The 15474-nt window shown below is 38.9% G+C and overlaps 1 protein-coding gene across 1 annotated transcript in view; it reads right to left on the reverse strand.

The window, feature by feature from the left end:
- Positions 1–9119, reverse strand: part of SPTLC2 (serine palmitoyltransferase long chain base subunit 2) — a 67901-nt gene extending 58782 nt beyond the window's left edge. The window contains exons 1-3 of the mRNA XM_041471990.1: positions 8929–9119; positions 1403–1557; positions 208–356 (exon numbers count right to left, since the gene is read on the reverse strand). Coding sequence (XP_041327924.1) covers positions 208–356; positions 1403–1557; positions 8929–9054 — 430 coding nt within the window. The 5' untranslated portion in view covers positions 9055–9119. The remainder of the gene's footprint in view (positions 1–207; positions 357–1402; positions 1558–8928) is intronic.
- Positions 9120–15474: the final 6355 nt, after the last annotated feature.

The raw sequence follows: 15474 nt of genomic DNA on the forward strand, positions 1-15474 counted from the left end.
AAAACCCACATATGAAAACATAAGTAAGACAACTGCTGTGCAACATAAACTAAATCCAGGAAGTCAATTTGTCTTCAATGAAGTAAAAGCTGCTTTATCAGTTAGACTAAAGTTCAATGCTGAACCAACAAATGTTTTAAAGACCTGCAATCAGATACAGACTTTGAAATAAACATTCAGGGAACACACTACCGTCCTCCAACTTACCCATCTCCTGCCTAGTGCTGCACACCCCAGCTCCGTACTGGGACAGAACTTTAGCAGCTGCTTCTTGGCAAGCCCCAGTCTTCTGTGCAAACCCAAGGTAGTTGTAGGAACCCATATTTATGATGTCTTTTATCACTCTCCCTGTGTATCTGTGTTTTAAAAACAGCACAAGTTAGGGCACCCAAAATTTTAAAAATTATCTATACCAGAAGATTATTATTTCACTTTCCTAGACTATACACTGAAATGTTAAAACACAACAGAACCAACCATTAAATTATTTCAGTACTGCCTCTCATCATCAAACTGCAACAATCAGTTAAAAAGATTCTCTCTCTATCCTACAATCTCAAAATAATTCCCAGAAGAGTTTACATTTACAGGTGAATTTCCTATCACACATGAAATTGCTTGAGGCTTCTCAAACCATCTGTTGCTCTGACATGTTTCTCCCTCCATCCCAGAAACATACAACTTATCTTTCAATTACAAAATAGCATCTCCAGATCAATTAACTTGGCAGCCTCTCAAGCGGGATATCCTCTAACCACAGAAAGGAAACACATCTGGCACTTCTGTGCTAACAATACGTGACAAGGAGAATAAGGAAGAAGTTCAGCAGAAAAAAAAGAATTGCAATTGTTTTGCCCTTGAAAGCCAAGAAGAGACATAACTAGTTTCACCAAGTACTGTGCTGCAAACCTCTTCACATCAAACCTGTGATATGCCACTTCCAATTTGTAAAAATCCTTTATTGTATTTCTCATTTTGTTTCTACAGACTACTTCAGTTCTGACTCAAAACAATCATGCTAAATTCAGTTCAGACAGCAGCACTTACTTAAAGTGGCAAAACTTCTTCTCAATCAACACAAAGTCACAAGCAGCAGTGCAATCCAATTTATCCACACCAGGCTCATGTCATCATGCACAAAGGTATTAATTTTAATACAGGTGTATGTCCAGAAAATCTTAATACAGTAAAGCAGTCAAAAGATTATATACAAATCATCACCTTGGTGGCTAAATCTATTTCAAAAGAGCAAAATTCATTGATTTGAGCTGCTAGAAAGCTCAAACTTTCCTAATAAAGCTCATAATCCACTGTTCCTTTAATCTCACAGCCTACAACTTGCTCTTAGAGATCCTCTATTTTAAGACAGCTCTTGCAAGTGTTTTCTTCAGTTTTGACTCACGTGAATGTCCAGTTATAGTCATGGGAAACTCTCTCCATCATGTCCACTTTGGCCCCTGGCACACTGCAGATTGGACGGTTCCAGCTGTCCCGAATGCGCATGTAGAGGTTTCTGTTGTAGAAATTTTCAAAGTCCTGGTACAATGGGACAAAGTCCTGAAACACATAAAAAACACTCAAAGTAAAAGGAAAATACATATAACAGTAAAATAAGAGTAGCAGGAATAATTCTTATCTGTCCTTCTGGCATAATGAAAAAACTCAAGAAAACACAAAATATAAAGTAACCCCCTTCATTAAATTGTGGGCATACAATCTTTTCAGGAGAAGTATAGTCAGCCTTTGAGTTAAGCAGAGCAAGGGAACATGCAATGGCTTTTTGGCACCAAACACTGCTGTACTGAATACACAAGGAGTTTAAAAACTAAGGTGCTCTACCATATTTTATTCTGTGCATAAGGAATGCATTTAATATAGCACTACTAGCATTATTTTACACATTACCATTAGAACCTTCCAAAATTTTTTGTTTTCAACCGAAGCTAATAAGCTGCATTATGGTACCTCTCTTCTGCACAGCTTATCAACACTGAAGTCCCACATGATTTTTATGAATGAGCTTTTCCTGAATTTTAGTTTCCCTTCCAATGTTTTCCAGGAAAAGTAAGTGACTGCTTGAATGGATAAGACAAGAATGTCAAACTAACTGGGGCAGCAAGGACATCTGAGCACTCAAGAACATTTTTTTCTTGCCCCAAAGTCACAAGATTTCCTTTTTACTATTTAATTAAAGAAAGTTTGACATTTAGTAGAGATAAGAATGCATAATTCATTTGCTTCTGTGGGGGAAAAAAATCACCTTTTTAATCATCTACAGAAGAAAAAAGTAGAATTTATTACAAAGGTATGAGCCAGCTGAGCATTTCTTCCTGTTTTTCACAAGAAAAATGCAAACATTGTGATGGGAATTTTATTTGTGGTGACAGTATGAGAAAGGCAGAGTATCTCACCAAGTACTATAGTGTCAGACATTTGTACCACTGAAGCAAAACTGGGAGCATTTATGGCAGATTTTTAATAAAAACACAAACAGGCACTTACAAGCTCTTACTTACAATGCTTGCCTGCAGGAGGAGTACTTTTTTCATTACCTTCCTGTTTTAATGATTTAACAACCTTGTCCTTGCAGTTTGGAGTAATGGAACATTTAGTTCCACACCTTTGCATTCTCCTACCAGCAGCTGCACAGAAAAGACCAAGCCCAAAAGTGCCAACTTCTAAGCAGACACAGCTGCACCTAAATCCATTTCTGATCTGCCTGTGTCAAAAAGGCACAAATATATTAATTTCCATCATTTCAACTATGGAAAAACAACCCAAATTTAGCTAGCAATCACTCTTTCAGAGAATCACAAGTATGTCCTTTCTCAAAGACAGACAGTGGGAATAAAATTTCTAGGTCTTAAGATGCACAGAAGTGCAATTGTTTTGCCCATGCTCCTGTCCCAATTCATGACACAAAATCAAAATAGTTACCTACAATTGTTTCAAACCCTCTGCTATGTTACATGTCAAGGGGTGGGGGAAGTGAGACCAAAATAAACTCTACACATTAGAAGATGAATACTTGAGAGATTTGTTAAATCTAATTATAATCTACTGAGATGTAAGATGCTTTTAAGTATTTTCACCTCCCCTTAACCATCTATGCACAAGAGTTCAGCTTTGCAACAGTTATCCAAGCACACCAACTATGTGAGCTAAGAAACAACTGGTATTTTAGCCAAGGCTCTTGGGTGGAAGGGGAGCCTGGAAATGAGTCATCATACCAACTCAAGCAGGTATGCCTGGGTTGATCCAGCCCAATCCCACTTCACATTACTCACCAGATGAGTTTTCTTTTGAAACCCAAGCTGACAAAGCCAGAACAGTAACAAGCTTAACTGGTGACATAAGGACAATCATCCACAACAGGCTGGCTCCACCAGTATACGTAACACAAGCATGATCTTAAGAGCCAGCTTTAGAACTAAGTTCAAAGTTACTGTGAAGTAGAGAAGTTCTCTGAACCTACTGGATTAGGATAAAGAAAAAATATACTTTAAAAGTCAACAAGAATTCAAGGAATAAATTATGGGTAAGGGAATTAAGGTTTAATATGGGACATTAGCTTTAGATTTTTGGAGTATCAAGTTGTAGGATTGTAGTAAAGGGCTTTAAGTGTAGGTATCAGCACACTGTCAACTCCTTTGTTATCTGTACATGTACTGCTCCCTCCAACAAACCATCCTCAGATAAGTCCCATGAGAAAGTTCCTTGGAACAGGGCAAGCAGGAAGTGTTATTCTGGCATAATGCAAAAACGGATTGTCTATTTCCTCAGTGATCCTAACCCCACTGAGGTGTTCTCACGACCCACACATCTGAGAACGTAAAAAACAAAGGGTAAAGATATTGTGCCTTTATAAACTGATACCAACTTTTGGAGTTTCAGAGTTCTCTTTGGGAGCTGGCATACAGGAGCAGATGGTCTGCTGGTTGGTTTGTTTGTTTATCTCCTTCATCCTTCTACAGTGCGGCATTCCAGACAAAGAGTAGATAGTACAACAAAAAGACCACTTGAATTCCTCATGTTAATTTAATGTTTTCAATCTTTGAACCATAAAAATAAACAACTGGGGAGGAAGGGAGGGATGAACTCTATCAATCCATACTTTTCACCCAGAGGGCTCTGGAAGAGGCTCCCAAGGGGAAGTGGTCACAGCACCAAGCCAGACAGACATTGAGAAGTTTGGAAACCCTCTCAGTTGGGATGTCCTGTGCAGGCCTAAGAGCTGGACTTCAATGTCCCTGTGGGTGCCATCCAGTTTAGCATATTCTGTGATTTCAAATTTTTGACACATGGAACCACAGTGCTGTGCTGCAACAGTGTCCTACAGCTGGAAGCAACTATCACCTTTAAATCCTGTTATTGTTATTTTCAGATCTTGTTATTTTTCTATCAAGTTCTCATCTTATTTCAGATCCAACACTCTTCCTAGCTGTAAGGATCCCTAAGAATATCAGTCTGAGATTAAACAGGTTTATTCAGAGGAAAAATATTTTAGGAATTGCTTCTTTGAGCAATCTTCTGAGTAAACAGAGTCAAACAACTGCAGCACTCAACCCAAAAGGGAGCAAAAGCAGCAAGTTCTTTCATTTATGGAGAAAAAAAATCCTAAACAGCTCTATTCCTGTCAATTTTAGCCTAGAACACATCCCCTATTGAGGGGATGCCTGATGAAGAAACTTAAGTACTAGTGGTCTCCCAGAAGCCTGAAAAGCATAGCAATTCCAATGAAAAGCACAGCCAGTCAAGGGAAGAATAAAATTCTCCCTTGGGGTGCAACACCTTAGCATAGGTGATTTGGGAATCCATTATTTCATCATACTCTAAATGAATATTGCAACAAGTTAAGGTCATATGAGAGCTTTGTAGCCTTCAGCTCAGGGCACAGGGACATGCAAATGCAGTGATTATGCTACTTTTAGAGCCAAGTTTTCACAGCATCACACCTAAGCTAACAAATGGTGCCATGAGCACCAGCAGGGCTTATCTGCAATTCACATAATGTGCTCTCTGATAACACATAACTGACTCTGAACAGAAATCCAGCAGACAATTGCAACTAATTCCAGGCCTCTAAAAGGAAGCAGAAAGACTAGTTTCATCTCGCTGTTACATGAGTCAAGAAAAGTGGAGCAATAACTGTGGGTAGCCCTTGTATCATCAGGAGGCCCCTGATGAGCTACACACATGCTAAGACAACATCGAACAAACAACTCCAGTTTACTGCCCCTGAAATATTCCTACAGCTGGACTCCTGTGAACATGTGTTTGAAAACCGCAAATGCTAGCAACATGTTCTAGCTTGGCAAGCTACAGAGCATGAAGCAGTACATTAGAGAGTTACCAGCCCCATTTAGAGTCACTCCCAAACACAAAACATGTAAGGTAATCAACAGGCAAATCAGGCTGGACGAAAGGTTCAAGTAATTTTCATCCTGCCGGTAAAATCTTGGAAGCATTTTGCAGATTTAACTATATTTTATGACCAGACAGCACATTAAATTGGGTATGCATAAATTGATTCCAGGGTAATTGAGAATTGTTAATCTTGACAGTTGCCCATGCCTAAAACAGACCAGTAATGCTTCAGAGAGGATGTGCTACACAACACTGGTTTCCAGGAAAAGCTCAGCTGGATATATTTTAAACAAAGCCAAAACCCATGAAACCATTTCCTGGAAATCAGTACTAGCAAAGTCTGACCCTTTTCACCCTTTTGTGTTTCAACAGTGAGTGAATATTAGGTTTTCTTAGAATCATTCATATCAATGCACGGCTCTAATAAATTCCAAGGAATTTACCTGCCATCAGAGACAGTTGCAATTCAAACCTGTTCAAAATTCTGCTCTGCTCTTTAAATTTGTTTGGTCACTCGCAGTTTTCTAATTATGATGCAGAATAAGATTATACTATTAAGTAGCAGTTTAAGGAAGAACTTGCTCTACTGAAATAAACTGCCCACCATAACATAGAAAAACTGAGTCTTTTCCTTGTGTTTGTTTTATTTTGGACCTAAGTTTATGTTATGCTTTTAAATGTAGACGCCTTCAGAAACACACCACAGAAAATCCAAATACTTCAATTCCACGATTTTCAGAACAGGTCCCTTCAGCCCTTTACAAAATACTTCCTCACACTACGTAATTTCGTAATTTTTCACCTTTGCAATTATAAACTATTTCAAAAAGGTAAGGCTAATCTTCTGGCTTGGTACTTAAGAAAATCATAATAACCTAGTTGGCTCTTCAGAATTTCAATTAAAACAATGTTATTTTCTACACATAGGAAAGAGTCCCACAAATCTGCCAGAAAGTACCCCAGTGTAATTACAGGGCTTCTCTGATTTGCATGTATTAATAACAATAAAAAGGTGAGTTTTGAGCCTTTTCTACGCACTAGTACTTGCATTCCCTTACCAAAAGGTGACTGGGCTGTCATCCAGCAGAGAGACTCAAATATTGAAGAAAATAATTTCAATCAATTGAGCACACACCTCCCCCTCCACCTCCTGGACCAAAATAACCCCTGGCTCCCACACTAGACATGCTGCGACGTGCTCTCATCAATTCATTTGCAAGCAAACAAAGCTTAAAGCAGCAAAGGGTGAGGATAAGTACTGTATGTTCTAGACCTCACGTGATCACTTTTCTATTTGTCTGATATCAGAAGCAGCTATTACAATCTAAGTGCTAGAGAAATGATTTGGGGAAGTACACTGGGTTGAGATTTCTCCAACACCAAAAGTTCTTTAAACAGGATTTCCTATTTTTCATTCTTACACAATATTCACTGGCACTTGTTATTAGCTCCATCCACAGGCATCCTATGTGCAAAACAAAACCAGAATACGTGCATCTCCTCATGGAAGCTGTAACCAACACAGAACATCCTATGTGCAAAACAAAACCTCATCTCCTCATGGAAGCTGTAACCAACACAGAAACTGAAAGGGTTTCAATTCAGCTGTTCAGAAGGCAGACTTGTTAAGCGAATGTCTTTTGGGGTAAGATGCAATGCTGAGTTAATTTATAAAAAAATTCAAGGCTACATTTCTTTTAGGACAAGGATAACCTGTTGCTAACAACCTCTGTGCTTCAAGGTCCTCTGCGGCAATCTTTACTGAGAGACCAATATCAATAATGTGTTACTGAATTAGACCTACTGCCCCCTTTTTTCACTCTCTCTTGTAAGAGCAAGGACTGCTCCCACAGGAAAGGGCTGCTGTAAGCAGTTCTTACACACTGATAACAGGACAAGCCTTTCACAACAACCGTACAACAGAAATGTAACGACTACAGTACAGAGTACCTGCACCAACACTTCAGCTACTCCTTTATAATCCTCAACACCATGAATACATAGCAATATTTAAACTTTTATTCTAATGTCTTGGTAGTTTCCTGGAACTGTTTTGACTGTTCTCTGCTGTATCAACTTCTGTTTTGTGTACAGAAAAATATAAGGGTGTCACGTTCTCAAGTGTCATAAACCAAAGCAGCTCAAAAGACATTAATGAACACGTCGAGTATCAAGTTGAGATTTAACCAGTATTTTTTAATCAGATATTTTAACTGTTAAAAGGGATTCAAGATTTTTACTTTCACATTCCAGAAGTCAGTTTTGGCAATAGTGTAAATTTAAACTGCTGTATTTTTAACTGATATGAAATGTGTTTTACTCATTAAACTCCTGTAAGAATGCTTCTGTTTTAGAATTTTGTGCCCTACTATGAATCTGCTTAATTCTACCTCACAATGTTCACACAAAGAAGCTACTGTGAGGTAATTTTAGGCACTGGTCCTTAGCTAATCTACTGTAAAAAGACATGCACTTTACTCCAGTGCCATCTCCAAAACAAGGCTCCAAAGGAGCCTTCCCTTTTTTAGTTCCTCCCTACCACCCTTGATTATTTGTTTGCCTTACTGATATGTGCTTGCTGGGCCCTGCTATTTTCTGCTAGCCAACTGCTTGTGTGACTGCACAGAGAACCAGAAACCAGCAACTGGAAAAGGAACTCCCTTAACATTTTATAAGCCACACTGGCTCTCCAAAGCAGTTGAGAAAAACAGTTTGAGAGAACCTTTATCAGCAAGAGTAAGACCTTTGGAGACAGCTCAGTGGTAGTCACACTCTTCTAAGAGGGGTCACATTAAGAGTTAGCAAGAAAATAGCTTGTGAACTTGATGTTTCAGCAGTAGCTTCCTAAAAACAATTAACTCCTGTGGAGAATAAAGATCTCTAAAAATAATTTACAAGTACTGAAAATCAGAATTATCCATTCCAGGCTAACTGCTAAGCAGGCAAGACCTTTCACGTGGTAACAGAAGCTTTTGTGAATAGGTCATAACATGAATTAATTTTTTCTAATCACTATCACTGAGCCACAAGTCAGTACCTCAAATTACTCATCAGCTAACCTGCTTGTGTTCTGGACTCCAAAAGAATTTAAAATTATATAGCTCGTGCTCTGGATCTGGCTTACAAGCTTCTCTTTGCAACTGCTTATAAAGAGAATTAATAACATTTCTAAATCAAAACTCAGCCACCAGATCAGCATCAGAAAGCCTCCCATTGGTGTGAAACTAAAACCAGAGCCTTTCGTTAAGTACTGATGCTGCAGTACTGCAACATGCAGCCTCTCTTCCCCAAACTCTTGTTTCTGCAGATGGGGGATCTTTCAGTACATTGATGTAACTGTTGATGCAGCTTTGCACCGAGACAGACGAGGAAACTACTCTGAGGAAAAATAACTCAAAAGAAAGATTATTTTTTTTATGACACAGCACTACTTTGTATAGTAATTGGGGCATCCAGAAGACAAAGAAAATAGCAGAAAGCTTTGAACACCACTTCTCCCCAAAGAAACACTGCGTGTGTCTTCACATCATTTCCCACAGAACATTATTTCCCAGTGGTTACCTTCTGTTCTTCTCTTTCTGTTGCATTTTGACACTTCTCAATCTTCCACTGCCGCATGAAATCTCGCAGATATCCAAAGAGAGTGAGAACACCGTAGCCTACATAGGTCAGCACAGCAACCAGCATTGGTGTTTCTTCAAAAGCTTCATTGAAAGGCCTTTTGTATAATCCTCCATTGTGCACAATATGATTTATCTACAGTAAAAATTCAAAGAGAGGTAGTTGAGGTATTAATTGAAAAAAGGCAGATAGACATTTCAGAGGAGTCCCCAGTCCTGTGGTCAGCTAAAGGCTCTGCATCCCCCACCACTCAGCAAAAACTGCTTCCAGCTAAGTTCAGCCATTACTGACAAACACTGCCAGCCTCCATACGTGAAGTTGCCAAATAACCCAAGTCACAGTTACCAATCTAGCGCAGTTTAATCTAACATCTCATTAGAACTATTTAGTTTGCAAAGCTACATACAGAGCATTGCTTACATCTAGGCAAACCAAAATGAAAAAAGTCCCTTCACCAAGAGGGCACAAATGACAGAACAGCAATGTGTCCCAGGATTACTACAGAGAAAAACAAAATAGAAAGTAATAGTTTTATTGATCTAAACAATATATTCTCAGACCTGGAAGCCTATATTAGTGTAACAAAACAATCACAATCCACGTGTCTGTGTAGCTGTTAGCCTAAAGATGCTGACAGAAACACTGTCCTCATCCATGAGGCTGACATGACACCACAGACAAAAAAGTCATTGTATATAGAGTCTCAACACGGCACCTATGTCAGCATACAGAACAAAGAATGGCTTTCTGCATAAAATGCACAGTAAAAGTAATCTTGCTACTTACATGTCATCTGAAGGTAGGAGATTTACTAACTGCCTAGTGCATACAGCAGGTCTATCTCAAGTACAATTACTAGACTATGCAATATTTGTGACTATTACAGAAAAACTTCACAGCTACAGGGCAAATGCTCACCCAATATTAACACTGGGGGAAAAGATCATGGTTTTAACTCCACTACTTTTTCAAATTGTTAAGTTAAAGATCAGATCTCATAAGTTAATTAACAAAAACATAGAAATCTAGCCATTAGATGCAAATGGATATCTGCATGGCTAAGTTATAGAATGGCTGCACAATAATAGAATAGCTACATATGAAAGAACACTCTATAAGATATAAATCCCCTTTGTGTAGCATCAAATAAACTTAAGAAATTTATTTCTTAAAATGTACTAATCAAAAAACCTCATCACCTAGGAAAGAGATTAAACCTAAATTCATTTAAAAAACCCAAAAAACCATGGCAAATAATTCCTGAGGGGTGTGGGCCAGCAGACAGAACAAAACCAGTTATTTACCTGTGTCACTCATGTTACCATATGGGAAAATAACGTAGAATCATACTAACCTCTACAACAGCTGATGAACCAATCAGGCACACACACTTGCTGGCATCACCAGATACTGAATTATTTGGAAAGTGATACCTGCTCATCTCAGGTGCTGGAGCAAGTCTGTCATTAATATAATGAAAGCAATTTTTCAGAAGCAAGGGGCTGTTCTTAGCATAGCTATGCAGTCACCAAGTATAAACCACAAGAGCACCTTCCCTCGTGATAGTAATTTCTACCTCTTCCCTTCCTCTGACACAGTTTTAAGCAAAGCAAATCCTTCATTTGGTCACAATAGTTGTGGGGACTTAAGAATAGGTCTATGTATGGAAACGAAAGTGCAAAGATATAGTAGGAACTTCTCTTTTAGCAGCAGCACTTAAAGACAGATGCAGGTAACCAGCTTGCAGTGCTTTGAGGCCAGGTTTAATACCAAAGTATTATTTTAAAAACACATCACATACAGCAGTGGCTTAAGGTAGAAAATTACCACAGCTTTGGCACAAGTGTAGGAACACTTGCTTACCACACTGCAGCTCAACTGTTGGCAATTTAAGGCTTTAATGCAAGCCAAAGGTTCACACATCACTCTCTTCATGAATGATGCCAGCCAAAGAAACTGCCCCTTCCCCACTGACTCCCACTCTAAGCCAACTGCACCAGCCTCCAGCTAGCACAACTAAAGCAACTAAATCTGATTATCAGCATAGCATCCCTTCAACACTGAACAGATCCGTGTTGGAAATATAATCGTTTGCAGAAGGTTATTCATTAGACCTTAATACTCTTTACTGCTCCACAAAGTCATTTGATAGAGCTCAGCAGAGCCCTACCTCAAACAAGAGGCAGCAGCTTTTGGAGAGAGAGGAGGGGCAGCAGCACCAGGACAATCACAGAATCAGTGAGCCAACACTGCAAAGGAAAAACCGAGAGAGCCACCCACCTCTTCTCCATTACTCTCAGAATTGCTTAACTGTATCACTGTGGCTCCTGTACACAAAACTATATAATTTTGTTGCATCCAGATACAATAAAGACCATGCATCGAAGCTCCAACCACCACAGTTTCACGGCTTGGGGAATTACAAGTTGAAGTTTGCATCCTTGTCAGATCAGGCTGTGAAGAGCACTGTTCAGGAGCAGGCACACTAATACCTGCTACCTGTGCCTGCCTACCAGCAGCTGATTTCTGGATAAGCAGATAGAAAACTGGTAGTGACAACTTTGCAAATTACCTAGTATTGAATAACTAGAGATCACATCAAAGCTTATGTCGTCTTTCCCAGGTAACTGGAAGTTCATCTGGAAGAGATAAAAGGCTACATCCTAAGATAATGGATCTGAGGTTACCAAACACCAAAAAGTAGTTACTGAAAAAAAACCCAAGAGACTCAAATCTATATGCAAACTTAATCACAATAAAAACATACCAATTTTTTCCAGGTCTTTGGAGGTGCCTGTGCTTGTAACAAATGCTAAATCTAAAAAAAAACTATTCAATGTGGTCAATCCCAATATTTCACTAAGAAAGGCTTTTTAGGAATACCTGTATTGATCCAACCCATACTCCAATCAATTTCACCTCTCAGTTTTCTTCCACCAATGTGCTAATACATCCTTAAATTTGCGTGTCAGCTATGATATCAGCTGAGAAGCTTGTGTTACCCAGCTGAATAAAAAAAAAACACTAAAGAAAAGACTGAATGCAATTCCACAAACTCTTCATGAAGCATATGACCGTAAAAAAACTCTAGAATTTGACTACAGAAGAGACATTTGTAGTCTCATTAAATACAAGCCTATTTGTTTTTCCAAGAATGCCTTATGAATCCACATATAAGCCTTCAAATGAAGGCTTACATGCTGCAAGCTCCAAAGCTGCTGCAAAAGAACAGCAATTTCAGTTCCAGAGACCAAGAAAGAAGGTGGCTACAGTTCAATGCCTAATTTCCTTTTATCGGGAGGGGAAAAAAGGCGTGGAAGATTAAGACTTTTATGATTTCAACAAGCTTTATGATCATAAAGTGAGCCATGACCTTTGAAGCAGAATACACGGCATATCCAAGTATGAAGAACAGTCAGAGTTCACTTAAACACATGGATCAAAAAAATGACGTGTATGCTCACCTACAACTCTCTTTCCTGTACTGTGCAGAGTACATGTATGCAGAAGAGCACCATCACATTAAGGAACTCAGCTACAGAATCAGCGAATCAGAGAGCACAACTCAGCTGTTTACAGAAGACAGCAAAGAACCAGCCACAACAGGGCCAAACTCTTGGTGAAACAAAGCACATGAAACAGTACTGTAGCAGTTACCGAGCAGCAGCAGCATCACACAGCTACTGCTAGAAAGGACTACACTGGTCTAAGCAGAACACTCATGAGAGTCTGATGATGATCACAGAATGTACTGAGTTGGACCCACAAGGACTGTTGAGTCCAGCTCCTGGCCCTGCACAGCACAACTCCAGGAGTCACCACCTATTTGAAGGAGCTGTCCAAGAACTTGAACTCTGTCAGGCTTGGTGCTGTGACCACTTCCCTGGATCACCGTTCCAGTACCTAGGTGAAGAATATTTTCCAACTATCCCACCAAACCTGCCCCAGAACACCTCCATGCCCTTCCCTTGGATCCTGTTACTGGTCACCAGCGAGAAGAGATCAGTGCCTGCTCCTCTTCTCCTGGTGATGATGTTGCAACTGCAATGAGGTGTGCCCTCAGGCACCTTCTCCAGGCTGAACAGACCAAGTGACTCTTCAGAAAGCTTTCCTTTTAGATCCTTTCACCACCTCTGTAGCCCTCCTTTGGACACTCTCTATATCCTTTGTGAGTGAGAAGACAAAAGCCATGTGCAATCACAGGAACATTGGCAGATGCTGCTGCAGACAACACACCGGATTTACCACAGGACTCTGGGTAAGTAACACCTTGCATGGCAGGCATGTACTTTAGGGAGAGAAGATGCTACAAGTGCAATCCGTGCTGCACAAGTACGAGAGCAGTGCTCAGTAACTGCTTATTGCTGCTACAGCACTCTGTATCAGAAGCCATTTCATTCCATGCTAACAGGAAGAACAAATTCAGAACCTGGCAGACTTAATGTAAACACATTAAAAAGATTATTTGTGCTGGAACACAACTTTGCTAAATTCTTATTAAAATTTAGTAGCTTCTCATTGCCACATGCCACACATGCTGCAGAAATTTTACTAGCAGGTTTAGTGCTTCTATTTTTAGAAACACACTGTGAAAGACCACATCCATGAGTGTGCCTCCGTATGCAAAAGTGGCCACATTCATTACAAAGGATTGAGGAAATCAGCACTACAGAAATCACAGCAGTGAGAATTCCATGAAAGGAGCTGCTCTAAAATGTTAGATAGCCTGTGGTAATTTTACTGTCGCCTCTAGCCCTTTTCCTTGCACTTCTTTCCTTAGACTTCAAATCTCAGACTGTGCAAGGGTAAGAAGACCAAGTATTTACTAACAAAGTTAGAATTAACTTTTTTGAATCACATTTTAAGCTTTAAAAAAACCCCCACAGGAGATAACTTGTTTTATAAAACAGCCTTTAAGAGTATATTTCTAATTAAAGGTTTGTTCTTCTTGACAGGTATTATCAAATATTTTTATTTACAATTAATTAGTCATAACAAATTTGACAGTCCTTGTTTAAGATGCACTTACCACATCTACAAAAACAGTGTAAATCTTCATAACATTTAAAAGTTGTTTGGGTTTGGGTTCTCCCCTGCCCTCCATTAGCAAGTAAAAGATGCAATTAAACTTGGGGTTTTTTGCTTACTACACATAGGTGACAATTTGAATTCTACTGGGAATATACTATTTTTCTTATTTTTTTAATTTAAGAAAACATTTAAACTTTAAAAATTTTAATTTGATTTTAAAATTCTTTACCTTAAATTACCTTAAACCTTACATGTAACTTTATCTATCATGTTCAGTAGATTTCAGGCACACAGAATACTAAACATGATTTACAATAAAGACTTCCAAAGACAGAACAGGTCTGCAGTGCTTCCCCAACAAGTCAATCTCCAGGCTCTCAGATACCTCTGAAAGCATTTCCTGACATATTTTAGAATCTGCTCTCATTTTTATTGACATTAAACCCCATTACTTCCTAAACTTTTCAACCCCTTCTCAAATATAAGTATTCTTTAAAACTATATTTTTGAATTAAAAACAGTTCTTTTGCTAGGATTTATTTCTTAATGTTGGCAAAACAAAAAACTGGAAACCTCACTGAAGATGGGCCAATGCTTTATGTTCCACCTAGTGAAATTGAAGTCAATAGATAACTTAGATAAAGCTTTTGTCCTCCCAACAAAAAAAACATTGTTTTTGTTGTACAATTAAGACAGAAAAATACAACATATCACTCAAGTAAATATAGTAAAAATGAAATAACTTGTATACATCTGTAACAATTTCTCAAGAGCATTTAAGGCTTATCACCAGCTAAATTTGAACTGCAGTCCAAATACAATGAATAGATTTCAACACTTAACCCAAACTAATTTCTCAGGAGCACATACTGAAATCTAAGAGAAGCCCATAATATCAGCAGCTATCATGGGCATTTGTTTTCATATCAGCACAGACACACTAATTCTCAACACTGGCACAACACCTATTAATTTAATATGATGACCTCAAATATTCATTTAGCCAGGGAAAATGTTGAGTAGCTGTTCCTTCCACAAAGGCTTACAGTCTTTTATAACTGAATTTGGTAGCAGAAAAAGATCGTTGTGCACAGGTACACTTTTTCAAAAATAGAGGAGTTTTGTCAATTAAAATATCTGAACAAGGCTGCAGTCTTTTCTAGATCACACAGCTTTCTTCTCACTTCAGTTTTACGTTACTGGCATAATAAATACAGTCAATCATCAAACCAAGCAAGAGTTGGAAAGCAGTAATTGCTTTCCTCAGGTCTGATGTAAGCCCCAGAGTACCTGCTCTAAGCCCTAAGGCGCACATCTTTACAGGGGTTCGGGGATTAAATTTGTCCAAACATGGACAAACTGCCCTGCAGTCCATTAGATCACCTCTGTAACCATGGAATAACTAAGGTTGGAAGGGACCTCCATTGTGCCCAAGCCCCAACTCAAAGCAGGGCC

This window comes from Pyrgilauda ruficollis, unplaced genomic scaffold (assembly GCF_017590135.1).
Source record: "Pyrgilauda ruficollis isolate IOZ18807 unplaced genomic scaffold, ASM1759013v1 scaffold28, whole genome shotgun sequence".
In the NCBI taxonomy this organism is placed as follows: domain Eukaryota; kingdom Metazoa; phylum Chordata; class Aves; order Passeriformes; family Passeridae; genus Pyrgilauda; species Pyrgilauda ruficollis.